Here is a 24,740-nt window from a genome sequence, read left to right on the forward strand (position 1 = left end):
GTTGTCTATGGCTTTAAATTACAGTATTGCCTCAAGAGGACTTTCTACATACTGGAATTGATGGGGCATGGTCCCCCAGTTTAGAGTCACCTTTGTTATTACTGTACTCACACAACATCATGCAGCTCCAGTCTGGTGTCTGGAGAGGGGTTGATAAGGATGTAAGACAGTCTGTTGCCTTGGTCCGTCATGCCATCTGAAATTGGAAGAAAGATCCAGATGGAATGAGAAATGAAGTGGAAATTTCCCCCGCACGCTAAATATAGGCAAGCTAACAGGATGGCAAATGAAGATAGAATTTACAAGCAGCGATAAAAAGTAATAAAAATAATTAAAGTGCTGCAAACTTACTGAAGCCAGTGGGCGAGAGACCCAAATGCTTCATTCTGGTCCTCACAAGGGCATTGAGTTCCTGTCTCTCTGAGCGCCGGAACAAGGTCAGCCTCTGCTGGCTGATCCTTTCAGCAGCGTTGCCGGCGCCGCCCTTGGCTCCTCCTGAGCTGCGTCCGCCTTTCCTGCTCAGCCGCCGCGCCCACTGCATGCTCTTTCGGCGAAGTAGCGGGTGGTCCGAGGAGTGGGATGAGCTCGAAACTGGCTCTGAGGAGGTTGAGTTGCGGTGCGCCCCGCTTCGAGACAGCAGGGGCTCTCTAGGTTCTCTGGTGTCCTCGTAGTCTTCCACTGTGATGGATACCTGCGACTAATAGCACGTACTCATTTTTTAATCCAACAACATTAGGTACACCTATTGTTTTCATCCCATTTGTGCTTCATAGTTAAGCTCACCTCTGAAACTGGAAGCTTATGGGCTTCTGTTCTGTAGATACCAATAGGAATATCCCCTGTGGAGGAGCACAGCTTCTGGTAAAGCCTGCCGTACGTCCGTATCCATAAATCATCTTCTGTGATTTTCATCTAGAAGACAAAACATTCACTCTTTGTCTGATGCACAAGTGACCAGTCAACATGGAATCTGAGGTTACTCTTACAGCGCAGAGGAACCCGGAACCAGGCATGGAGTCGAGGCCTAGAAGCAGCCTGGTAATGGAGATCATGTAATCTTTGACGAACGACTGTTTGAAGTGAGAGAAGGTTAAATTGAATGAAAGAATTTTTTTTCCCAATGTTGAGTCGGTGAGAAATTTTGTTTTTTTGTTGTTGTTGTTTTTTTTTTTTTACCTGGTAGAGGAGTGTGTCTAGCATACTGACACTGAACACTTTGCCTGCTGCAAAGGGCAGGCGAAACATAAACACAAGGTTGGACCCTCTCTCCCTTTCCTTCTGCAGGTAATGTGTGCGAACGCGCACCCACATAAACACACACAAACACAATTTCTGCTTACAACTACAGTTTGATGAGATGAAATAAACATAGTACTGAGCAATATTGCTGATCTGCATTGACTAAACAAGACATGCGTGCCTTTGCCTGGAGATGTGTAAGGGGAGACTTTTCCATTTACCTTTTCCAGCTTGGACAGAGCTTGAGAGTAGTAGTCTTTGACTTTGAACTGCATGAAGCGCATATTGGCTGGGTGTGTGAGCTCAGTAATAATACTTAATGCTGGGAACAGTCTGGACATACACAGAGATAACAAGAGTCAGAAATTGGGGTGTGAAAAATAGACATACATGTACTGTGTATCCCGAGACAGCTAATTTTATGATAACAATACATATCCTGATATACGCAATATTTCTCCTGAAAATAGGGCAGGGCTTGCTGTCACATGTGTTGGTTGTCACACTTGCTATAACTTGGCCACCAGAGAGTGGTGTTGCATATTGTAACTATTGACATGATCAAAATTGAGCCAATAAAAAAAATTTCACTGTAGAGTGTCATGTTACATTGCGGTAAGAGGCAATTACATTTTTTTATGGACAAATCTAAGATCTGCTCTACTATTTTCATGGGCATTTACACAATACGTTTCTATTTATTAATGTGTTACCATTAAAAAGTATGAGGACAAAGTTACAGTTTTGATTCAGATTCTCAAGCCGGTTGCTTGCTTTAGCCAAAAAACACAGATTGGTTAGTTGTCACAATTAGGATGGGAATGGTTGTCATAATATCAACAGTTTAAAGCAGGGGTCGGGAACCTTTTTGGCTGAGAGAGGCATGAACGCCATATATTTTTAAATGTACAGTGGCTACTTCGCGCTTTGAATTTCGCGGTTTCAGTCTATCGCAGATTTTTTTTCAGTCAAAAAAGTATATATACATGCATAACGGAGAAAATATGGTGTAAAATCTGCCCGTTCCCTAACAGAAGGAGAGGAGAGCCTGCCCAATTCATATTCCACCACTCTGATTCGCTGGCCAGCATCACTCGGTAATATCGCAAGCTGATTGGCCGAAATGTTTAACCTTGCTGCTATCGAAGGAAAATGGCTCCAAAGCGTCCTCTGCCTGCTCAATCCTCTAGCGAACCCAAGAAGAAAAGAAAACTGATGACGGTGCACGAGAAAGTTCAATTACTGGACAAGCTTAAAGTTGGCCACAGCTATGTGTCTGTTGCACGCCATTACGGACTAAACAAATCAACTGTTCGTTACATAAAAAAAGACAAGGCGAAAATCCGAAAGACCGCTACTTCGCGTTTTTTCACTTATCGCAGTGGGTTCTGGTCCCCATTGACCGCGAAAAACGAACTGTAATTCCGTGAGAGCCATAAAGTATGTTTAAAACTAAAAATACAAGTAATGTGTGCATTTTCTGTAATTTCAACACTTTTAAAGTACAATAAGTCCCTGAATTCTTTTTAATAACATTGTTATGCTGTTGCTAATCAATGATGAGTATTTCTTACCATTAATGCGACTTCTGGTGCTGCATGGTTTTGCTGATGGCTTTGTAGTCTGGTTGATACTTGTTGGGGTTAAGCTTCATGCAGGCGTTAAGAAACTTAAGACGCGTCTCTTTTCATGTTCACAAAGAAGCGCCACGAATCCTGTTTTTCCCTACCATGCACGGAGCACCATCAGTGCACACCGAAAAAAGTTAATCCATCAGTAGATTTTTTTGCAATCACGCTGAACTGGTGTAAATTGCTTACGTCTGTTGACTCATCCGAAGCGAGAGAAAAAAACGGTGCCGCATTTATGTCCTTATGTCCTGCTGAAAAGTATGATACTTCTTGTCTTTTTTTTCCTTTTTGCCATCTTCTCAAAAGTTTCTAAAATTAGCTGACAACGCGGAAAACAAAACTGAAAATGAGGAAAGTTTACTTCCTGATCTCACGCACGTGCGCACATCGGCCGCTATTTTCGACAGCAAAATACGGCAACCCCACTTGAACAGTGTCTCTGCCTCATATGCGTTGCCTATGCCAGGGGTCTCCAACCCAGTCCTCAAGGCCCGCTGTGGGTCCTGGTTTTTGTTTCAGCCGATCCAGCACAAACAGTTGAACCAATGAGGCTTCTGCTAAAACAAGTCACACCTGACTGCAATCAAATGATTGCACTTGTAAAACACCAGATTGGTGAAAAGGTGTCGCCATCTTGTTTGGTTGGAATGAAATCCTGCACCCACAGCGGGCCTTTGTGGAATAGGTTGGAGACCCCTGGCCTATGCGATTAATAGATAGATAAATAGAGAGATAGACACAACGACATGTACAGTGGGGCAAATAAGTATTTAGTCAACCACCAATAGTGCAAGTTCTCCTACTTGAAAAGATTAGAGAGGCCTGTAATTGCCATCATGGGTAAACCTCAACTATGAGAGACAGAATGTGGAAAACCCCCCAGAAAATCACATTGTGTGATTTTTAAAGAATTTATTTCCAAATTAGAGTGGAAAATAAGTATTTGGTCACCTACAAACAAGCAAGATTTAGGGCTGTCAAATAGGTCTAACTTCTTCTAACGAGGTCTAACGAGGCTCCACTCGTTACCTGCATTAATTGCACCTGTTTTAACTCATTATCGATATAAAAGACACCTGTCCACAACCTCAGTCAGTCACACTCCAAACTCCACTATGGCCAAGACCAAAGAGCTGTCGAAGGACACCAGAGACAAAATTGTAGACCTGCACCAGGCTGGGAAGACTGAATCTGCAATAGGTAAAACGCTTGGTGTAAAGAAATCAACTTGTGGGAGCAATTATTAGAAAATGGAAGACATACAAGACCAGTGATAATCTCCCTCGATCTGGGGCTCCATGCAAGCTCTCACCCCGTGGCGTCAAAATGATAACAAGAACGGTGAGCAAAAATCCTAGAACCACACGGGGGGACTTACAGAGAGCTGGGACTGATCCAGAAGAGGACTGGGAGAATATGTTATGGTCAGATGAAACCAAAATAGAACTTTTTGGTAGAAACACAGGTTCTCGTGTTTGGAAGAGAAAGAATACTGAATTGCATCCGAAGAACACCATACCCACTGTGAAGCATGGGCGTGGAAACATCATGCTTTGGGGCTGTTTTTCTGCAAAGGGATCAGGATGACTGATCTGTGTAAAGGAAAGAATGAATGGGGCCATGTATCGAGAGATTTTGAGTGAAAATCTCCTTCCATCAGCAAGGGCCTTGAAGATGAGACGTGGCTGGGTCTTTCAGCATGACAATGATCCCAAACACACAGCCAGGGCAACAAAGGAGTGGCTTCGTAAGAAGCATTTCAAGGTCCTGGAGTGGCCTAGCCAGTCACCAGATCTCAACCCCATAGAAAATCTGTGGAGGGAGTTGAAAGTCCGTGTTGCCCAACGACAGCCCCAAAACATCACTACTCTAGAGGAGATCTGCATGGATGAAAGAGGCAAAATACCAGCAACATGTGTGAAAAGCTTGTGAAGAGTTACAGAAAATGTTTGGCCTCCGTTATTGCCAACAAAGGGTCCATAAAAAAGTATTGAGATGAACTTTTGGTATTGACCAAATACTTATTTTCCACAATGATTTGCAATAAATTCTTTCAAAATCAAACAATGTGATTTTCTGTTTTTTTCCCCCACATTCTGTCTCTCATGGTTGAGGTTTACCCATGTTGACAATTACAGGCCTCTCTAATATTTTCAAGTAGGAGAACTTGCACAATTAGTGGTTGACTAAATACTTATTTGCCCCACTGTATGTTCGCCACTTTCCCACTAAAATTCAGGCATGAAAATGGGTCAGGGGTTAAAAAGGTGAGAAGGGTGTGGAGGAAATATGTTCCAGTACACTGTACACCCCAACAAAATATTGAGCTCTGTCGACCCACACTGTGTTTCAGCAGGGCCATGCAGAGACCGGTGGAGGGGCGGGTGCTCGTAGATCAAAAGGGGCACATGAACAAGTATTTAATACACCTTAAAACAACATAACTTCAATTTTAACCAGCTTTAGATAATAATTGGCTGTGACTGTGACATACTTTAATTGGGAGGGGGCAACAGTGAATAGAAATCAAAACTATTATCAATACTTTCTGGCTGTGACTCAGTCAGTCTGCCTCTTTTCTTCCTTCAACCTCTGCATCAAAACTTCCTTCCTCAACTTGTTCATCTGAGAACAAACCACATCAGATGGTCACTGAGCCACCAACAGCACAGTTTTCTTAAAACTATTATTTCATTATTATCCATACTTAATAACTCTAGCACCTAATGATTAATAAAGCAATGACATAAAAATCTTATAGAAAAATAACATTGTGTTTATAATTGTATTTAATACCCGACTATCCTTGCAAACTTGTTCTTACCAGGTCTGCTATTCACCCAGCTGATGAGATATCCACTGCCTTTAGCAGCCTCATCTAACTCCTTTTTTTATCCCTCAATCTCCCTTCCCTACGACGCATGTCTATGTAATGAAATATAAATATTTAAAAAAACAAAAAAACAGACTCGCCGGTGGCTTTTAGTTTTAAAGCTTTCTTAATTTCTTTCTCTCTCAATAACGATGGAGGTAGATTTGTGTTTTTATTATTCAATCAAAAAACAAAGTTACTTCTATCAAAAACAAAGTTGCTTCAATCAAAATACAGTACATACTTTAAATCCCCAGAAAGTCACTTCAATAAAAAAAATTGTTTTTGATTGCAAAAATAAATTTGAGACAAAAAAAGCATTTGAAAACTATTTTTCTTGATTGAAACAAATTTTTCCATTGAAGTAATGTTGTTTTGCGTTTGGGCCACATTTTGGCTAGGACATTTGTGTCTTTATTATTCAATCAAATAAGTTGCTTCAAACAAAAAAATATGTATAAAAAGAAAAACTTTGCACATGTGTCAATCACCGTTTGCCAAAGCCTGAGAGGGTTTGAGTAGACTCACTACGAAGCATTTAATAAAGCCAAGCATTTTCTTACTACTTTATTCTTGTTTAAAAATAATCCGGTGGGGCAGTAACATGTTTAAAACTTATCATAATTCTTACATTTTGAAGTGCTTGAAAACCATTTATAAATGATACTTTGGTGAAAAAAGTGAAAAAAACATGTCTTATATATATATCTTTTCTCCAATGTAAAATCTGAATAAATGCATTGAACACGCACAAAAAAATGTGTGTGTGTGTGTGTGGGGGGGGGGGGGGGGGGGCGCTACTTCGCTGTTTTCACTTATTGCGGCGGGTTCCGGTCCCCATTAACCGCGAAAAACGAGGGATCCCTGTATTTCTGAAAAGCTTTAAGAAGCAGGACTCATTCCCACCACTCGTCGGGCCGGTGTTGTGTCGACACCGGCCGTCAGCTCAAATCCAAGCCGAAAATAACGCGTCTCCGGCGGACGACGGGAGCGATGTGAGGCGCCCCCTCCATCCGAGAGCATGCTGCTTAATTTGACTCAACAGTGTGTTTCTTCGTTTATATTACCGCTAAATACACAAGCTTGACGCTAATTTAACGGGAGCTATTTTTTTTCATGGGAGATTTGGCTAGCTCTGGCAGTGTTCAACGCAAGCTGCAACGAATGGCAGTAACTTTTTTATATCGCAAAATGTGAAAACGATTGAAACCATTACTCACCAAATTCAATCTGCTGGCAAATTCAGGCAAGTGTGTATGCTGCGCTCTGGTCTGCCCCGGTGTGGATAAGGCCTGCTTTTTGTTTTCGCAGCTTTGCAATGCAAACAAAGGCTCTCCGAACACTCCATTTACAGTAAGGAGTGCGCGCGTTTGGAATAATGGAACGCAGCTTGGGCCGATGATTGGTTCTCGTCAGCGAAGCATCTAGAAGGATTTGCTGACTGTGTTCTTAAGTGCTCAGTTTACGTACTAAGTTAATCACATGATGATAATAATAATAATAATTAAATAAAACCTCCCGAACCCCCCCACCCCAAAAAGAATTTCTCCTCGGATCTACGCAATTCACGTAGGTCACCCTTTTTGACTTCAAAACGGCGAATTTCGCCGAAAGGTGAGAGATTTTCATGCCTGAAAATTACTGCGAACAGTCTTTCTAGTCGCCGGTGACTGTCTCCGTTTCACGCGATGCACAAAGGAGTATAACGACCCCTTTTTTTTTTTCTTTTTCAATAATTAAAGGTTTTTCTGCGAGCCAGATGCAGCCGTCAAACAAGCCAGATCTGGCTCGCGAGACATAGGTTCCCGACCCTTGGTTTAAAGGATTCCAAAGCTTCACTGTACAGGGTGTAGTGAAGTTATTTCCTAACAGCTCTCAGTTGAACCGTATGGATACCGTATGGATAGAAAAAAAAAAAAAAAAAAAACTATAGTTAAAAAAAAAAATTAACGCAGTAAATCATATCAGTGTGAAGCTAGAGGGGACACCAATTCTGCATATTTTCAGAGTTCAGACCTAATTTCTGTCAGCACTGTGTTTCAGACAGGAAATAAATATTGAAAAAGATGATGATGTTCAGTTATGGACTCGATTTAATATCGTCTCAAATATCTGAAAATAATTAACCCTAACCCTAACCCACCCCACTCTGCCCTAAAATTATATCGCACGATAGACAGTTTATGTGGTATCTACAATATACTCTCTATCGATATATTGCACAACTCTGGTCAGAAACTTTGTAGGATTTGAGGCAGACCTGAAGAGTGTCTGGACGTTGACGATTGTTTTCGCATCAGCCATGTAGTCCTCTTCCGCAATCATGGAGCTTTCCTTGTCAACCACCACCATGGTGTCGGCAAACGTCACTCCACACCGCAACAAGCTGTCTAAACTTTTGTCAGAGTAAATAACAATCCATGCGAGATGCAAAATCTGCCATAAAATGCAGTATAAAGCAAGGCAAATTGAAGATGTTTGCAAAGGCGTAGGTTTGCATAGGGACGGTAGGGACAAACGTAACACTATCAACTTTTCAGGATGCTGAAATTGTTCCCACCTACTTTTGAGCCTCCTTATTTGCTTTTTACCATGAGTTCAGTCAAATGGGTAATTTATATTGTGTTCTTATATGTTGTAAGGATAGAATAGACGCAACCATTATTAAGTAAATTATTTTCATTATGTTCAGACTTTATCCTTTTTCATTTGCTGAATGTGCCGGTCCATTTTTTCCCCTCAAAGGCAAGTTTAATTGGCTTATGACTAGACCCCCTCCAGCTTCTCCCACCACACAGCCGCACATGCACACAACCCCACCGACAGAAATACAACATGCCGCCTCCTCCACCCCCTTCGAAGAGGAGGGGTATTAGAATTTTTTTTTTCCCGCTTTTTTTTTTTTCACTTTAAGTAATATAAAAAGACATCAATGTTGTAGAGGTGTGGGAAACACCACTAATTTTGCTACTAAAAGTCCGACCTGCATCAGAGTTAGCATGGCATTAATCTGTGTGAACTTTCTAACTTGCAAAACTACTGCGGTCAGGCCAGCCCCTCGAGGAACAATGGAGTGGCGTTGCTTCAGAGTGCAAGTCCCAAGAATGGGTCCACTTCAGAGGGACACTGACATGAACATGAACTGACCTGAAAAAAAAAATTCTGTGAAATGAAATCACACATCAGAATTTCATGAGAGTACATTGGTTCAAGTCTTGGGGTAGTTGAAGGAAAAGAGTCGATTGATCCTTGTTAGAGGTTGTTTTATTTTTATAACGAACAGGAGATGATGACACAGAATTCGGGAATAAAAACAAACAAACAAAGAATTTACACTTAAAGACAGACAAACAGGAAAGACAAGACATCATGGTACCAAGACAAAGAAAAGTGCCCTGCCTCCCCGTGCATAGGCTCTTTTTACTCCCCTCTCACTTGGGGGGAAGGGATGACTTCCTCTGGAGAATTGCTTGGAATGTACAACCCCCCAGCCCTGATCAGATTACATACAGTGATGAGCGGACAGAGGCCTGAGCGAATATGGAAGAAACAAATGTTGCATCATTCACATATAATTATGTGAATAAATGGAAATATATTTCAACATAGTCTAGGATGCCTCAGATGTAGATCGGTCCTTCGATATGTCAGATTTTTTTTTTCATGACCCCTCCCCAAATCACTTTTTTGTTACAATACTTTAGTTTGATTCTAGAGGTGCTCCTGGTGAAGTGGACCTATTCTTGGATAGCTCCCCCTTTTTTTATTTTATATAAAGGGACTTGAAGTTCAAAATGTCATAACTTCTGAAAACAAAGGTTTGAATCGAACCAATTCACATAAAAGTTGGTATAAGTCAATAAAGATTTATTTTGCTTTAATCATTTCGGCAATCAATTAATTAGGTTTCATATTAATGAGAAATGTGGCCCTCGTTCAATAATCTGTTTGGTCTTAATAATGTCCCGTCCGCAGCAAAAAGTTTACATGCAGGTTATACTATTATATCGTCCCTACCAATGCTGAGACCAAACCTACGCCCTTGGATGTTTGGTAGAACTAGTGCTTATCCACATTATGGATGCCATTTAAATGATTCAAGTCATGAATTCTGATGAGATCATTCATGTGCCTTACTTGTCCATGGAGCCCACTGTGTAGAAAACCATGGGGAACCAGCAGATTGCCTCCAGAAAGTCTGCCTCTGGTCTAGACCAATCAAAACACAAACAAGTCTCAGTTGTACTATAGTGTCATCATGATAAACACACACCTCTTCACGATTGAACTAAAATTAGGAAACACAGCGCTATCGTTGGAGTGACTCAGCATTTTATTGCATTTTTGTCATGCTATTTTTGTACTAGCCACAGCATTGTGGCACACAGTGACCTGAAAGCATTCAGGATTTCATAAATCATGTTTACTGTTGCCAAAAATAACCTAATTATTCTTCCCCACTAGAGAAAAGGACCACGTTTTACCACCCAGTGCAGCCAGCAGGATTTATAGTAGGGCTGTTATGCTCACAGCAGATTTTCTGAAGAGCATTTCATATCCATTTTGCTTGTAAAAAATAGCTCCACTAAATAGCAAAGATGAAGATGACCGACTCACATGCTCTCCAGAAGCAGCACAATGGGGTTCAGCTCTTTTCTGGGCCGGTAGTAGGCCCGGAGGGGAACGATGAAATTGTAAAGACCGTTCCCTGCACTCTCTGCCGAGACGATGATCAGTTTGTTTTTAAAGCCATAGGAGCGGGCGTCTTCGAATGGGATATGGTGACAAGCCTGTTGGGGAAGGATGAGATGGCTACACTACTGGCCAAAAGTATTGGCACCCCTGCAATTCTGTCAGATAATGCTCAATTTTCCCAGAAAATGATTGCAATTACAAATGCTTTGGTAGTAATATCTTCATTTATTTTGCTTGCAATGAAAAAACACACAAAGGAGAATGGGGGGGGGGGGGGTGGGGGGGGGGGGATTAAATCATTATCATTTTACACAAAACTCCAAAAATGGGTCGGACAAAAGTATTGGCACCCTTTGAAAAATCGTGATTCTTCTCTAATTTGTGTAATTAACAGCACCTGTTACTCACCTGTGGCACATAACAGGTGGTGGCAATAAGTAAATCACACTTGCAGCCAGTTAAAATGTATTAAAGTTGACTCAACCTCTGTCCTGTGTACCACATTGAGCATGGAGAAAAGAAAGAAGAACAAAGAACTGACAGAGGACTTGAGAAGCAAAATTGTGAGGAAGCATGGGCAATCTCAAGACTACAAGTCCATCTTCAAAGACCTGAATGTTCCTGTGTTATCAATAAGTGAAAAGCCCATGGCACGGTGGCTAACCTCTCTAGACGTGGACGGAGAAGAAAAATTGACGAGGGATTAACGAAAGATTGTGCGGATGGTGGATAAAGAACCTCGACTAACATCCAAAAAAGTTCAAGCTGTCCTGCAGTCCGAGGGTACAACAGTGTCAACCCGTACTATTCGTCGGCGTCTGAATGAAAAGGGACTCTATGGTAGGATACCCAGGAGACCCTACTTCTTACCCAGAGACATAAAAAGCCAGGCTGGAGTTTGCCAAAAGAAAGCCAAAAAGGTTTCTGTTAGGGTCCGCGAACGCGGAATACAAGATTGGACCCAAGAGCAGACAACAACTGAGGGGAATGGTACAAGGGCTTATTAATACAACCAAAACAAAAACATACGATCGGGGAAAAAGGGAGAATAACAAAGGGGGTCCGTGACAAGAGGTCGACGGGGATCGAATAACACTAAACTAGGCGGTGGGCAGCGAGGCACTAAGATAACAAAAATAATCACACTCAATACCTGCACAAGGTAGTGGAATCACCAAAACAAAAAACAGCTGACGAACAAACTATCAAATCCAACGAGCCTCGAAAGTACAAGTGTTGGATGGCGATCAGCAACCAATATCTCAGCACAGTTGTCTTGGATCGCTAGCGTTACATACAAATGTTGATTAGCTTGAATTAGCCGCAGGTGCGATGTCAGGAACGTCCACACAGCTGGCTCTGTAACAAAACAAAATCAAACCAGCAGAATGTGACAGTTTCAGAAGATTGTTCTCTGGTCAGATGAGACAAAAGTAGAGCTTTTTGGGAAAAGGCATCAACATAGAGTTTACAGGTAAAAAAACGAGGCCGTCAAAGAAAAGAACACGGTCCCCACGGTCAAACATGGTGGAAGTTCCCTGATGTTTTGGGGTTGCTTTGCTTCCTCTGGTACTGGACTGCCTGACCGTGTGCATGACAGTATGAAGTCTGAAGACTACCAACAAATTTTGCAGCCTAATGTAGGGCCCAGTGTGAGAAAGCTGGGTTTACCTCAGAGGTCATGGGTCTTCCAGCAGGTCAATGAACCAAAACACACTTCAAAAAGCACTAGAAAATGGTTTGAGAGAAAGCACTGGAGACTGCTAAAGACGCCAGCAATGAGTCCAGACCTGAATCCCATAGAACACCTGTGGAGAGATCTGAAAATGGCCGTTTAGAGAAGGCACCCTTCAAATCTCAGAGACCTGGAGCAGTTGGCCAAAAAAGAATGGTCTAAAATTCCAGCAGCGCATTGTAAGAAACTTACTGATGGATAACGGAAGCGGTTGTTGGCAGTTATTTTGTTTAAAGGTTGTGCTACCACGTATTAGGTTAAGGCGGCCAATACTTTTGTCCGGTCCATTTTGGAGTTTTGTGTAAAATGATAATGATTTAATCCCCCCCCCCCCCCCCCATTCTCTTTTGTGTTTTTTCATTGCAAGCAAAATAAATGAAAATATTACTACCAAAGCATTTGTAATTGCAATCATTTTCTGGGAAAATTGAGCATTATCTGACAGAATTGCAGGGGTGCCAATACTTTTGGCCAGCACTGTATGTGCTTAATGCGGAATTAAAAGTTTATTAGTTTAAAGCGCCGACCTTGTCCATACGTAGGCAGCAAAAAGGCATCTTTTCTTGAAGGAGATGGCAAAGAGCAGGTGAGCTGCCAATGTATGGGGAGTTGAGCGGGTAGCCCTTCACCCACCTGGAACACACGCTCAGTTACCCTTGGACAACCGCAATTAACTGAAACTGCATCTACTCACTCGCAGTGTCGACCCCACCAGTGGGCGCTCTCGTCTTTGTCACAGTCGTCCTTGCTCTCCTCCCCTCCCTCGTCCTCAGACTGGTCCCCCAGCAGGTCAAAGGTCGGGTTGCTCACACCGTCCACTAACTCCAGAACGGGAGCGATGCTGTGCCGCCTCTCCTCGGCGGAATCGCCCATGGCGGGTAAAGCCAAAGTGTTGGCCCCACTCATCTCCGTTCTGGAGCTGCTTCGACTTCCTCTCCCGCTGCCGGGCCCAGCGCTCCCAGGGTCTGGACCTTCTGGGCTGCTGTCGCTGGAATCTTGAAGGTCGATTGCTACTGTGCCTGAGAAAGAAAGGAAGGCACAGAATTTCTTTTAAAGATGCGGTTAAGTGACAGTTGAACTGTGGTTTGTCAGCTTTGGGAAAAATCAAACTTTCTATAATAATAATAAAGTGCCTATCACAGTAGTTGGTTCCGATATCTAACATTTAGGTGCACTGTTCCATTCACTGGTGCTGGCCTGTTTCTTCTGTTTCTTCTAACATTTCTTTTAATAAACAATAATAATAACAACAATAACTACTTTTACCAGATTTGAATTATCATTCGTGAAATGTGTGAACCACAACATGGGTGCAATTCCGTTACCATAAGCTTTTTAATCATTGTAGAAGAAGACCGCGTTTAATGACATAATAGATTTGACATCATCGGACAGTTTTCAAACAGTGTCTAGATCAAATTTATAAATTTCCTCTATTTTGTCATACTTTTATAAAATTGTTAGCCTCGATTGAATGTCTCACTCTACCTCACGCAACCCTGTTATGACTCAAATCAGAATATTAAAAAAAAAAAAAAAAAAACTTTAAGACTTGACATACTCTAGGTTTGTCCTCTTGGTTAGGAGTAACTGCTAGCTAAAGAGCTAGCATATACTCCTTAGAAAAAGCTAAGTACAGTGGTACCTCTACATCTCTACAAATGTTATTTTCAGGTTACGACAAGTTTAAGTAGGAAAATATTGCATCTTGTTAAGAAAGAAATTTCAGGTTACGAGAGGCAAAAATACAATACTATAAAAGATACGTATGTACCTTCAACTTTTCTCTTTTAAGTGTTATGCCACAAGATCCCGCTGCCCTATTGGTCATAATTTGTCCCATCACGCTCTCTTGCTCTCCTACTTGCTCTCCTATTGGCCTATTGTGGATGGCCTTTCAATTTGGGTATCGCAGTATGATGACGTGTATAGGCGCGACGCTATTTTTGTTAATATACCAGGTCGACGTCTGACCCAAATGAGCACATGCTCCTTGTGTTTTTGTCTCACAAAGAGTTTTTTAAGCCCGCAGACATTAGCTTGGTAGCACATTAGAGCATAGGTCTCCTCGCGTCAGGAAGGGTGATATAGGCAATAGGTAAGATATTTTTTTTTCTTTCATTTTGTTCTATTATCTACTTTATCACAGGTATTAACGATTAATTTAGGCATCTGGAACGATTCAAATGTGTTTGGCTGTTGTTTTATTCCACTTTTTCCCCAATTACCGTAATTTTCGCACAATAAGGCGCACTTGACTATAAGCCGCCACCAATCAAGTTTGGTACGAAAATGGCATTTGTTCATAGATATGGACTATAAGCCTCAGTTGTCCTCACCGTATTATGGGATATTTACACCAAAAGACATTAACCGGTAACATTTTATTTGACAGCGGCATCAAACGACCGTCATAAAACCAAATGAACCACCATGAAGCTTTGAACCAATTGGTTGTAAAGCTTCATTGATTCAAGAAGCTTCATTTGGCCATCACTGCTCCCTTGGGAGAGACAGTCAACCTTTGCTGCCACCTGCTGTCAACACTGTTGTCGTCCAACATGCCTCCTAGAACGCATTGCAGCGCTAGAGATGTAAATTACAATTAAAATTCATTTTTGTGCTAATTATTTCTTCAGTTACTGTTCAAGTTGTTTCATTAATTGCTAGTTAGGGTATTTTGTAACACTTTATTTGACAGTGGCGCCATATGCCTGTCATTAGACAATCATGATTATGACACGACACTGTCATGAGCATTAATGAATGCTTATAACAGATGTCATTTAGTGTTATCCGGCAATGATTTCACTTTTCAATGGATGTAAAAGATCCAAGCTGGATATAAATGGAGTTAGTCACATAATTTGCTGGATGACACCTAATGACATAAGCATTCGGTAATGCCTATGATACTGTCATGTCATAATTATGAGGTCTTATGACAGTCTTATGACGCCACTGTCAAAGTGTTACCTATTAACCCAAATGAATCAAATAAGTCCAACTGGACTATAAATAAAGGAAAAAAGTAGCGTCTTATGGTCTGAAAATTACTGTATGAAATTAAGTGTAGCGTGTCTGTAGTGCTTGGAACGGATTATAGCATTGTCATGTAGAACGCGTCTTACAAAATTTTCGGGTTGATGGGAGCGCGGGTGGCGACGATGGCTGCTTTGCTGAGCTGCGGGAGGAGGGATGAGCTGCACTGACCCCCGCTAACCCGGCCCCCACCCAGCCACCCCGGGCAGGTGTGGGGGCCGTTGCCCTAGGTTGGCGCCCATGCGGCGTTTCCACTTGTCTGCCTGGCTGTTGCGTTTGGTTAGGCTCGCGTGCGGCTGGTTGTGATTGGGTGCCCCCGGGTGGGGGGGGTCCTGGTGCCGCGATTGGCGGTGGGGCGGCGTAGGGTCGGTTGCCAACGGGCTTACACTCACAAGGGATTCATATGATCACTGGGTTCTAGATCACAATGCTGATTTGTGTACACTCTACCCCACCCAATCACTTAGCTAGTGATTAACTAGTCTCCACAACCCCCCTCTCCTTCTTTCCCTGGTCAACAGGCCCCCCCACATGGTGTTAACCGGAAATACATCTAGCTGATGATAGCACCAACATATTAATAGTTGGTGTAGACGTTCAATGTGTTTCTTCTTGTTGCTTTTCTTTCTTTCTTTTCTTGTTTCTTTTTTTTCTGTCCCCCATACCCCCTTCCTGTTCGCTGCTTTGTCATAATAAATGAGGTATGTTGAATGATCACAATGGGAGTATGTGAAACTGTTCAGACAAACCGGACACTTAGAGTTCAATTCTCCGTGTCAAACAACAAAACAAAACAAAACAAAAAACAAAACAAATCCCCCCCCCCCCCAAAAAAAAGAAATTTTCGGGTTACGGGACTACTTCCAGAAACAATTAATGTCGTACGTAGAGGTACCATTGTACTGATTTGTAACTGTTGTTATTGTAACTTGTACTGTTACTGTAAATATGCTTGAAATTGTGCATACCAAATAAATTATGTAATAAAACATTGACATCAATCTATAAATTGAGTTAATCAAGGCTTTGATAGTGAAATATCTATTAGGGATTAATTTGGAGCAGAAAAAAGCAAAAGCTTATTTTCCAATCCTCCAATCCTGGAATGACCCACAACACTATCGGAAAGAAAAAGAGTAGACGTGCTCTTGTCTAAGATCACTGAGCTTGCACCTTTCAAATTTTCTTCTGAATGATTACAGAAAAACACTCAAACATTCAAACACTCCAAAATCTTGTCTTAAGTCTTCCCAGAAGAGTGAAAACTTCGGGACAAACTTCTTTTCATAACATGTTCTGTACTCTTTCATTTGGCTAATAACTGGGACCAGTCCCTGGCCTGTGTGATGGAATATCCTTCAACTAAAAGTAAAAATGCAAGCCAAGTGAGTGAGTGAATGCCAAGCCTGGCTCACTAACCCATGCTGGCGATAATGCTGTGCACTGGCAGGCGAGTGAGTCCGTGGTAAATGCTTTGGTGAACCCCCCTGGCGTTGCTACCCACGCTACCCCACGACGGCTCCCTTTGGCCTCGGACAAATGCGGAGTTCTCGTCTTTAGAGATGTTGATGTAAAAGCAAATGTCAGAGGACCCCATGATATGACACGGGCCAGGGTTCAGCAGGATGTTGGTGGTGTCCAGCCTCCGTACTGCTATCAAGCACACTCCGTACCTGTTGCCACGGAGACAGTCAAGCGCCGAACTACACAATTGGCTAGGTTTTGGACTGTTTTTTTTCTCACTTACTTCTTGTGAGCATGAAAGGAGGCAAAGGTAAAACTCTTGCCCTGGTATTCCCCGAAGAATTTGCTCTCCTCCAGACGGATGTGGTGCACCTCATTGGCTGAGCAGCGGCGGTAGGTTCGATGCCACTGGTCGGCAGCGCAGGCGCCGCCTTCCCTGCGAGACAAAGAAGAGGATTGATTGGCCACGAGGACCGTGATTGACCTTTTTAAGAGTCGAACACAGAGCTTCCAGCTCAAAGAGGCTGTAGAATGAGCATTTTACACGGGCAATGAATCCTTCAATCGTTTCACGGACAAAGATGGACCTGTCAGAACAATGAAGCCCACGTACAAGTTGAAAAAGTGGACAGCCGTGTTCTCAGGGGTATACGGCTTTAAATGTGGGGGCCACTGAGGTGATAACAGGAAATAAGGCTGTGGGGGCAGTGTGAATGTGGGTGGCCTGCGACAAAAAAATACTTTATATAAAAGAAGTGTTAAAGCTACTTTGCAGTTGGTAAAACATTGATTAACTCATTGGTGTTCGACCTTAACTTTACGAAAGTTGACAAGGGGGGACTTGAATTTTATTTACTGGGCCAAATTTAACTTAGTGCGTTTCTCATGTTTTCTTAGGGTAAGAATTTTTATTTACTGGGCCAAATTTAACTCAGTGTATATCTTATTTTTCCTAACGATAGGACTAACTTGATCGGTAGCCCGTCTAATTGATCATGGAAAAAAAAAATCATTCTCAAAACACCTGTACGAAGCGGGCCCTGTGAGTTAATGCCTATAGCCACGGGACCAGACAACACCAAGGATTAACCCTTTCAAGTGGTATTAAATTGTTTTAAAGAACCTTTAACAGGTGTCCTGAGGGGGACTTGCTAATTTCGTCCATCACTGTTTAATCTGTTCATCATTTGCTTAATTTTTCCACCACTTGCTAAGGCTAAGTTCTAAGGCCCCATTCATGTTTTTACGATCCCGTCGGGGCTCGTGAGGGGGAATGAAGGGGATAGTTACCTTTCTCGCAGACACTGTATAACTGCTTGCATTAGTCTAACACATTCATTATGGTAAAGCATTTAACCATAGTTTAGCCAGACTTCACTCCATGCATGCCCTTTGACACAGTAAAGGGGACCAACTTATCAGCCCTCGCCTGATAAGGTAAGGAGAAGACGTCAGTGACTCTTCGGTGGGGTCAGAACACCCTCGCCCTACCAAGATAACATGTTGATAGCTCGGCGCCTCAGACATCAAAGCATGCCGAACTCCAACCTCAGTTGCCGGGGCAACCATGACCCAGCCATGAAAGATGACACATGAACTTGACTGCCCAAACCTGACACAGAAGGATCATCCAAAGACAGCATGCCTTCCGCCCGGCCCACTCCACCACAGCTTTCAAAATACTGAACATTTAGATAACAACTGCCGCTTCTCGGGGACATTTCGATGTATCTGTTGTTTTGCTGACCTGGATCCAGCATTGCCTCTTCGTCGTCTGTTTTGCCTTGTTTTTTGACCATTGTCGACGAATAGATTGTTGACCTGTTTTCGGTGACCCTTCTTTAAACCGTTTAAAAAAAAATGGAGTCAGTACAAAGGTTTAACACCGGAATGGACGCGCGGATTTGCTGGGGCGGCGCCAGCGGAACGCCATCTGGTTCGGCTGTCACTGTTCCAACGGTTTGGCCGGGGGGCCAAATTCCTTCAACTACTTTAAAGTTACAGTGAGGAAAATAAGTATTTCAACACCCTGCGATTTTGCAAGTTCTCCCACTTAGAAATGATGGGCGGGTTTGAAATTTTCATGATAGGTGCTTGACCGCTGTGAGGGACAACCTAATAAAAAAAATCCAGAAATCACGGTGTATGATTTTTTTTTTAACAATTTATTGGTATTATATTGCTGCAAATAAGAATTTGAACACCTGACAAAATCAACGTCAGTATTTGGTACAGTAGCCTTTGTTTACAATTACAGAGGTCAAATGTTTCCTGTAACGTTTCACCAGGTTTGCACAAACTGCAGCAGGGATTTTGCACCACTGCTCCACACAGATCTTCTCTAGATCAATCAGTTTTCTAAATTGTCACTGTGAAACACGAAGTTTGAGCTCCCTCCAAAGATTTTCGATTGGGTTTAGGTCTGGAGACTGGCTAGGTCCCTCCAGAACCTTGATATGCTTTTTACGAAGCCACTCCTTAGTTATTCTGGCTGTCTGCTTCGGGCCATTATCATGTTATTCATTTTCAATGCTCTAACTGAGGGAAGGAGGTTATTCAACAAAATCTCACAAAACATGGCTCTGGTCATCTTCTCCTTAATACAGTGCAGTCGCATAAACTTCATAACCTATTGACATGACACGGGAAATGGGGCCGATTTGTAGGGGGCCTATTTTCAAAAACTTCAAATTCAAACATTTACAAAACCAAAGCTGCTACCGCCCTAAAACCAAAACAGGCACCTACCTTAGCCATATATGAGTCTCCATGAGCAACGGCATTGAAAAATTCAAAGTCGTTCCTTTATAAAATCCCGAATAATTAAGTTTTATATAACACAACTTAAAGTCTCAGATTTTACACTAGATGCACAAAAATCACCAAATGCGGAGATAACCACCAAATTTTCAGGATCAATAGCAATATTTAACATATCATATAAGTTTTCTTACCAAAATAGCAACTTTTTTTTTTTTTTATTTACTGCAAGTTTTTAACAGCTAATAAATCACTCAATTTAACATCAGAAACTTAATACTTGAGGAAAACATGCAGACTCAATTCTAAATAATATGTAAATAGATTATTAATAAATTCCATATACAATCACAACTTATTATAGAATAGAATTGCCCTTTATTATCATTATACTCTATATAGTGTTAGCGAATGAGGCTAGCAGCCGCCTGGCGTAACAGGAGTTTTTCTGGCAAAAATTCTTGTGAATAAATGCTTAAATCCCCGAATTCTTCATAGATATGGACGTAAAACAGTCCCGATTCTTGGTTAAAAGCAAAGAAACCGCGCAGTTAGCTTTTTATTTTATGTATATTGACGAAGTACAATGCTACTATGTTAGCGAACGAGGCTAGCGGCCACCCGACATAACAGGAGCTTTTCTGGCGAAAATTCTTGTGAATAAATGCTTAAATCCCCGTATTCTTCATAGATATGGACGTAAATAGTCTTGTTTCTTGGTTAAAAGCAAAGAAACCGTGCAGTTAGCATTTCTTTTACGTATATTGACGAAGTGCAATGCTACTGTGTTAGCAAATGGGCTAGCAGCCGCCTGGCGTAAAAGGAGTTGCCTGGTACACCAGACTCACCACTGGCCACCATTCAGCGGATACAATTTCCAGGGAGGAGCAAGCCACAGCAAACAGACAGCGGAGTGGACCAATCAGCGACAGGCAGACGTGATGTTAGTAAAACGACGAGGGCAGGACGAGGGACTTGCGCGCGGAAGTAAACATACGAGGAGAGCGGAGTTTATTCAACATGGCTAGCACGAGACAGACTGTTGTCAATGACTCGTCTCGATGTGTTTTTGGTCATTTAAAACTGATTTTACCGTGGATTGGAACATATTCTCGGCTCTCCTGTTCACCATCTGTGTTGTTGTGGAGACGACTTCCGACGCGCAAGAGTGACGTTGCTCGTTAAGAACACGTCACGCAAATAAACGAATCTGATTTGTCGATTGATTTTGTACCTGCTCGAGAGGCCGTTAATGGGCTGGTTCCGAGACTTTTCTCTCAGTGTTTGAAAAATACAGGGAGAACGGTCTGGCCGTGCCAGGCAATAAAAGGAGCTTTTCTGGCGAAAATTCTTGTGAATAAATGCTTAAATCCCTGAATTCTTCAAAGACATGGGCGTAAAACAGTCTCGTTTCTTGGTTAAAAGTAAACTATGAGGCTAGTCAGTTATGAAAATTAGCCGCCTCCATGTGTAAACAAAGAAGAAAATTCCTGCGAATAAATGCTTCAATCACACATGCATGCTACGAAATATATAATATTCACCTTGAATCTTCGAACTAAATCACTCCTGAGCAATCCTTCCTCTTTCTATGCGATACAGCTTTCGTAGTTAAATCCAATCGTAAGTAAATCCAAGCTTATATCCGACATGAGTGTGTGCCGTCTTCGGCTATTACTAAATGAAGCTCGGCTCCCTCTGATAAGGCGTCGCGCAAATAATGACGAAGTGACACGTCAATAGTAATGATGTCTATGGCAGTCGTCCAGTCCAATGTGAAGAAAAACACGCCCAAAGCATGATGCTACCACCCCCATGGTTCACAGTAGGTAGGGTGTTCTTGGGATGGTACTCATCATTCTTCTTACTCCAAACACTATGAGTGGAATTAGGAACAAAAAGTTTCATTTTGATCTCATATGACCACACGACCTTCTCCCATGACTCTTCTGGATCACCCAAGTGGTCATTGGCAAACTTAACAATGTTCTGATTTATGCAGGGGAACCTTCAGTGCCATGCATGATTTAAACCATGATGTCTTAGTGTATTACCAACAGTAGCCTTGGAAATGGTGGTCCCAGCTCCTTTCAGGTCATTGACTAGCTCCACCTGTGTAGTTCTTGGCTGATTCCTCACCATTCTTAGGATCATTGAGACCCTACGAGGTAGATCTTGCATGGAGCCCCAGTATAAGGGAGACTGACAGTCATGTTTAGCTTCATCCATTTTCTAATAATTGCTAAAACGGTGGATATTATATCACCAAGCTGCTTAGCAATTGCCCCTTAACGCTTTCCAACCTTGTAGAGGTCTCCAATTCAAACAACTAGTTTGTTTATTCATATATTGAAGACACTGTTAACCTAAAAATGGTCTAAGTCTTTAATCCAGATTTTACGTTTATTTGGCGTCTATTGCTGTAAATGTCAGTCAATTCATTATAGTCTGCTCCTGCATCAAATGTGGATTCTGGCCAGAACATTAGGCACCACTACATCTATTGATAATGGCATTTTACTCAATTCTGAAGAAAGTACATGATCATTTTCCCCTCCAAAATGCGAGGTGTTAACTAATTGCCTGCCGTTGACATTGATAGACGGCACTGAATGATCATGTTATAGTGCAACTGACAGCAATAGACATCCAGTTCATTTTGACTTGGAGGAGCGAATGCATGAACGTTCATTTGGTTTTAATGTTTAAAGTTTTAATGTTGGCCATAATTGTGTTACTTGGAGAGCTAAGTACTCTGTGAGGTGGTACTTCAGTGTTTGAGTATCACTGTTATATAACATTTACAGATAAAGACTGTGAATAGGAGCAAATTTACCTGTTAAGGGCTTGAAATGCTCCTCCACGTTGCTTAAAGGCCTCCTGGGGTGCAGTTCTGAAAAATGCAAGAAGTTCATCGAAAAGAAATGGTCAATTGAACTGACCGTCTCAACACAGGCATACTTCTACAATCTCACGAGATCTTGTACAATAATTGCATTATTGGACTTTGCAGTTGTATAAAGCTGCTGTATAGTCTACTGAGAGCAGTTTCTAATATTTTGCCATTAACACATTGACAGGCTTAATAAAAAGTAAGCATCATTTTTGATCCATTGTCCTTGCTGCCTGCTGAAGGAAGGAATTGGGTGGGAGTTAACTCACTGTCCTCTGGAGGAGTGGATCAACAGAGTAATGAGTGTGGAGGTACCAGGGCACACGCAGTTCAAAGCCAGCATGGCGTACTTAAACTCTTCCTCGCACACCACGTGATCTGCAGACAAAAAAGACAATGGCAACACAGTTGCCACAAGGTCAAGCGAGTGTTAGCTGACAACCTTTGTCAGTGCACGTGTGTGAGTGACACACGACGCACAGCATCCTTTTTTCATCCAAGAACAAATATCTTCCCTGCTAGGAATACACTGAAGTCCTTGAATTGTATTGAAATCCATTAAATGGTCGCTGAGATATTCCGTGTCTGAACTGTAAATGTCAAAGTCTGCTTGTTCTGCAGAAAATGTCAGGGAATGGTCAAAATAAAAAGCTCTTTATCCGCTGCTAACACATGGGAGTCCAATCAGTTGCTATTAAGGTATTTCAGTTCCAAACCAGCCAGGTTTGCTTCTCTTACGCCATTTAATGTGCTGAGGTATTTGAAGACCATTTGACATTTTCAAATACTGACCGAGTGGAGTCAATAGCCTTGATTTGACCTCACCTGAGTGGTCCCAGACTGAAAGAGAAGAGATTGATTTAATCCAGGGGTCTAATTTGGCGGCCTGGGGGCTAAATGAGGCCCGCGGGACAATATTTTGTGGCCCCCTATTTGACATAAACAGGGTTTCCCCTACACATCAAAGACTGTGGCGCACCGCAACACCAAAATAAAAGCCACCACACCTTGCAAATGACATGTTTTTTTTTTTTTTTAAAGATACATTTTAATTTATAATTTGTATAATTTAACAATACGTTTCAATGAATAGCTCATTATTAGCTCATTCATAGCTCATTATTTAAGCACTATTCGCCGGAAGTAGTCTGAAACAGCACGTCAAATGCAAATTGTTCCTTTGCACGCTTTATTTTTAAAATCACATTGGTTCTGTTGCAAGCATGAGTCTGACAATGTTGGCGTGGAGTCGACAGAAAAATCCACAGAAACGTAGTTCAAGTTAATGAATGTAATTCTGGTTTAAACCTGTGAAAATGACCTTAATATTGACATCGACATGACGTTTTGGTTCTTTTTGGCGTGTGTTTTACCAGAATCGTCGCATCCTAGCATAGCTTTTGATCGTTGCTGATGTCACTGGTAGTAATTTCAAATGAGTATTTTGAAGTATTTAGAAAAGATTTAAGTTGTCAATGGAAGAGGGTCCGTTAACAGAAGGACTATTATTGTTGTGGTAAAATAGTGCATATTAAGGCCAAATAAAGAGAAAGAAAAGAGATGTTATTCGTACTATTGCTACGAGGAAAAACAGTCATATTATGAAGTAGGGGAAATGTAGCTGTAATCAGCTACGCATTTTATGTACATGTACCATAGCTGAGAGCTACGACAAAGCATTATGTGACATCATGCGGGGACAGGTAGGGGAGGGCCGTTACATTCCTTTTCCAGAGTTGAAGAATCCAGTCAAAATGGCCGCCAGCCCAAAAACTACACTTCCCAGCATGCCGCACAACACATCCAGGTGTGGCTACTTCAACCACCTAATTGCAGCTGGCCTTGAGGACAATATAAAAGACGACCAGATGAAGCGAAGTGGGAGGCAGAAGGAGATTGACAGAAAGACTTGGAAGAAAGTATTTTGATGAGAACAGACCTAAGTTGCCATTTTTTAGACATTTTAGTTGATTGTTTGCTTTGTTACTTCTTGTGCCATATTTCGGCCTTTTTCTTTTGGGGAAACCCGCTGTTTTTCTGAATAAAGAACTGTTTGGTTGGACACCTTGGCGTCTCAAGCTCCTTCCTGGCCAGGCCTACCTCGTGTGCGGTCACAATTAGTATAAATCCTTCTACTGATTATAATTTGATGTAGATGAGGCAAAATATTGAGGATTTCCTTATTCGCCAAACCGATTCGAAAAACAAGATGCTTTTAATATTGTTGATTTTAACAGAGGCAGCAACGCGCTACGTGAAGTAGGTATGTAGCTGCCTAGTCAGCTACATTAGCCCCACGTAATATACGATTTTTATTGTCATACTATTAATTCAACATTCATTATCGGAGTAATAGTTCAACATTTTTTCTCTTGCCTAATCGACATCAAATTATTACCCATAGAATGA

At 41.9% G+C, this 24,740-nt stretch overlaps 1 protein-coding gene across 1 annotated transcript in view; it reads right to left on the reverse strand.

Annotated features, from left to right (window-relative positions):
* kcnt2b (potassium sodium-activated channel subfamily T member 2b) overlaps positions 1-24,740 on the reverse strand; it is a 147,408-nt gene that overhangs the window by 12,122 nt on the left and 110,546 nt on the right. The window contains exons 15-29 of the mRNA XM_057817470.1: positions 22,601-22,709; positions 22,275-22,331; positions 16,962-17,114; positions 16,634-16,887; positions 12,867-13,191; positions 12,700-12,805; positions 10,360-10,532; positions 9,880-9,951; positions 8,003-8,137; positions 1,461-1,572; positions 1,177-1,278; positions 987-1,070; positions 784-912; positions 352-697; positions 112-196 (exon numbers count right to left, since the gene is read on the reverse strand). Of these exons, the coding sequence (XP_057673453.1) occupies positions 112-196; positions 352-697; positions 784-912; positions 987-1,070; positions 1,177-1,278; positions 1,461-1,572; positions 8,003-8,137; positions 9,880-9,951; positions 10,360-10,532; positions 12,700-12,805; positions 12,867-13,191; positions 16,634-16,887; positions 16,962-17,114; positions 22,275-22,331; positions 22,601-22,709 (2,242 nt within the window). The remainder of the gene's footprint in view (positions 1-111; positions 197-351; positions 698-783; positions 913-986; positions 1,071-1,176; positions 1,279-1,460; positions 1,573-8,002; positions 8,138-9,879; positions 9,952-10,359; positions 10,533-12,699; positions 12,806-12,866; positions 13,192-16,633; positions 16,888-16,961; positions 17,115-22,274; positions 22,332-22,600; positions 22,710-24,740) is intronic.

Source organism: Corythoichthys intestinalis, chromosome 16, assembly GCF_030265065.1.
Source record: "Corythoichthys intestinalis isolate RoL2023-P3 chromosome 16, ASM3026506v1, whole genome shotgun sequence".
Taxonomy (NCBI): domain Eukaryota; kingdom Metazoa; phylum Chordata; class Actinopteri; order Syngnathiformes; family Syngnathidae; genus Corythoichthys; species Corythoichthys intestinalis.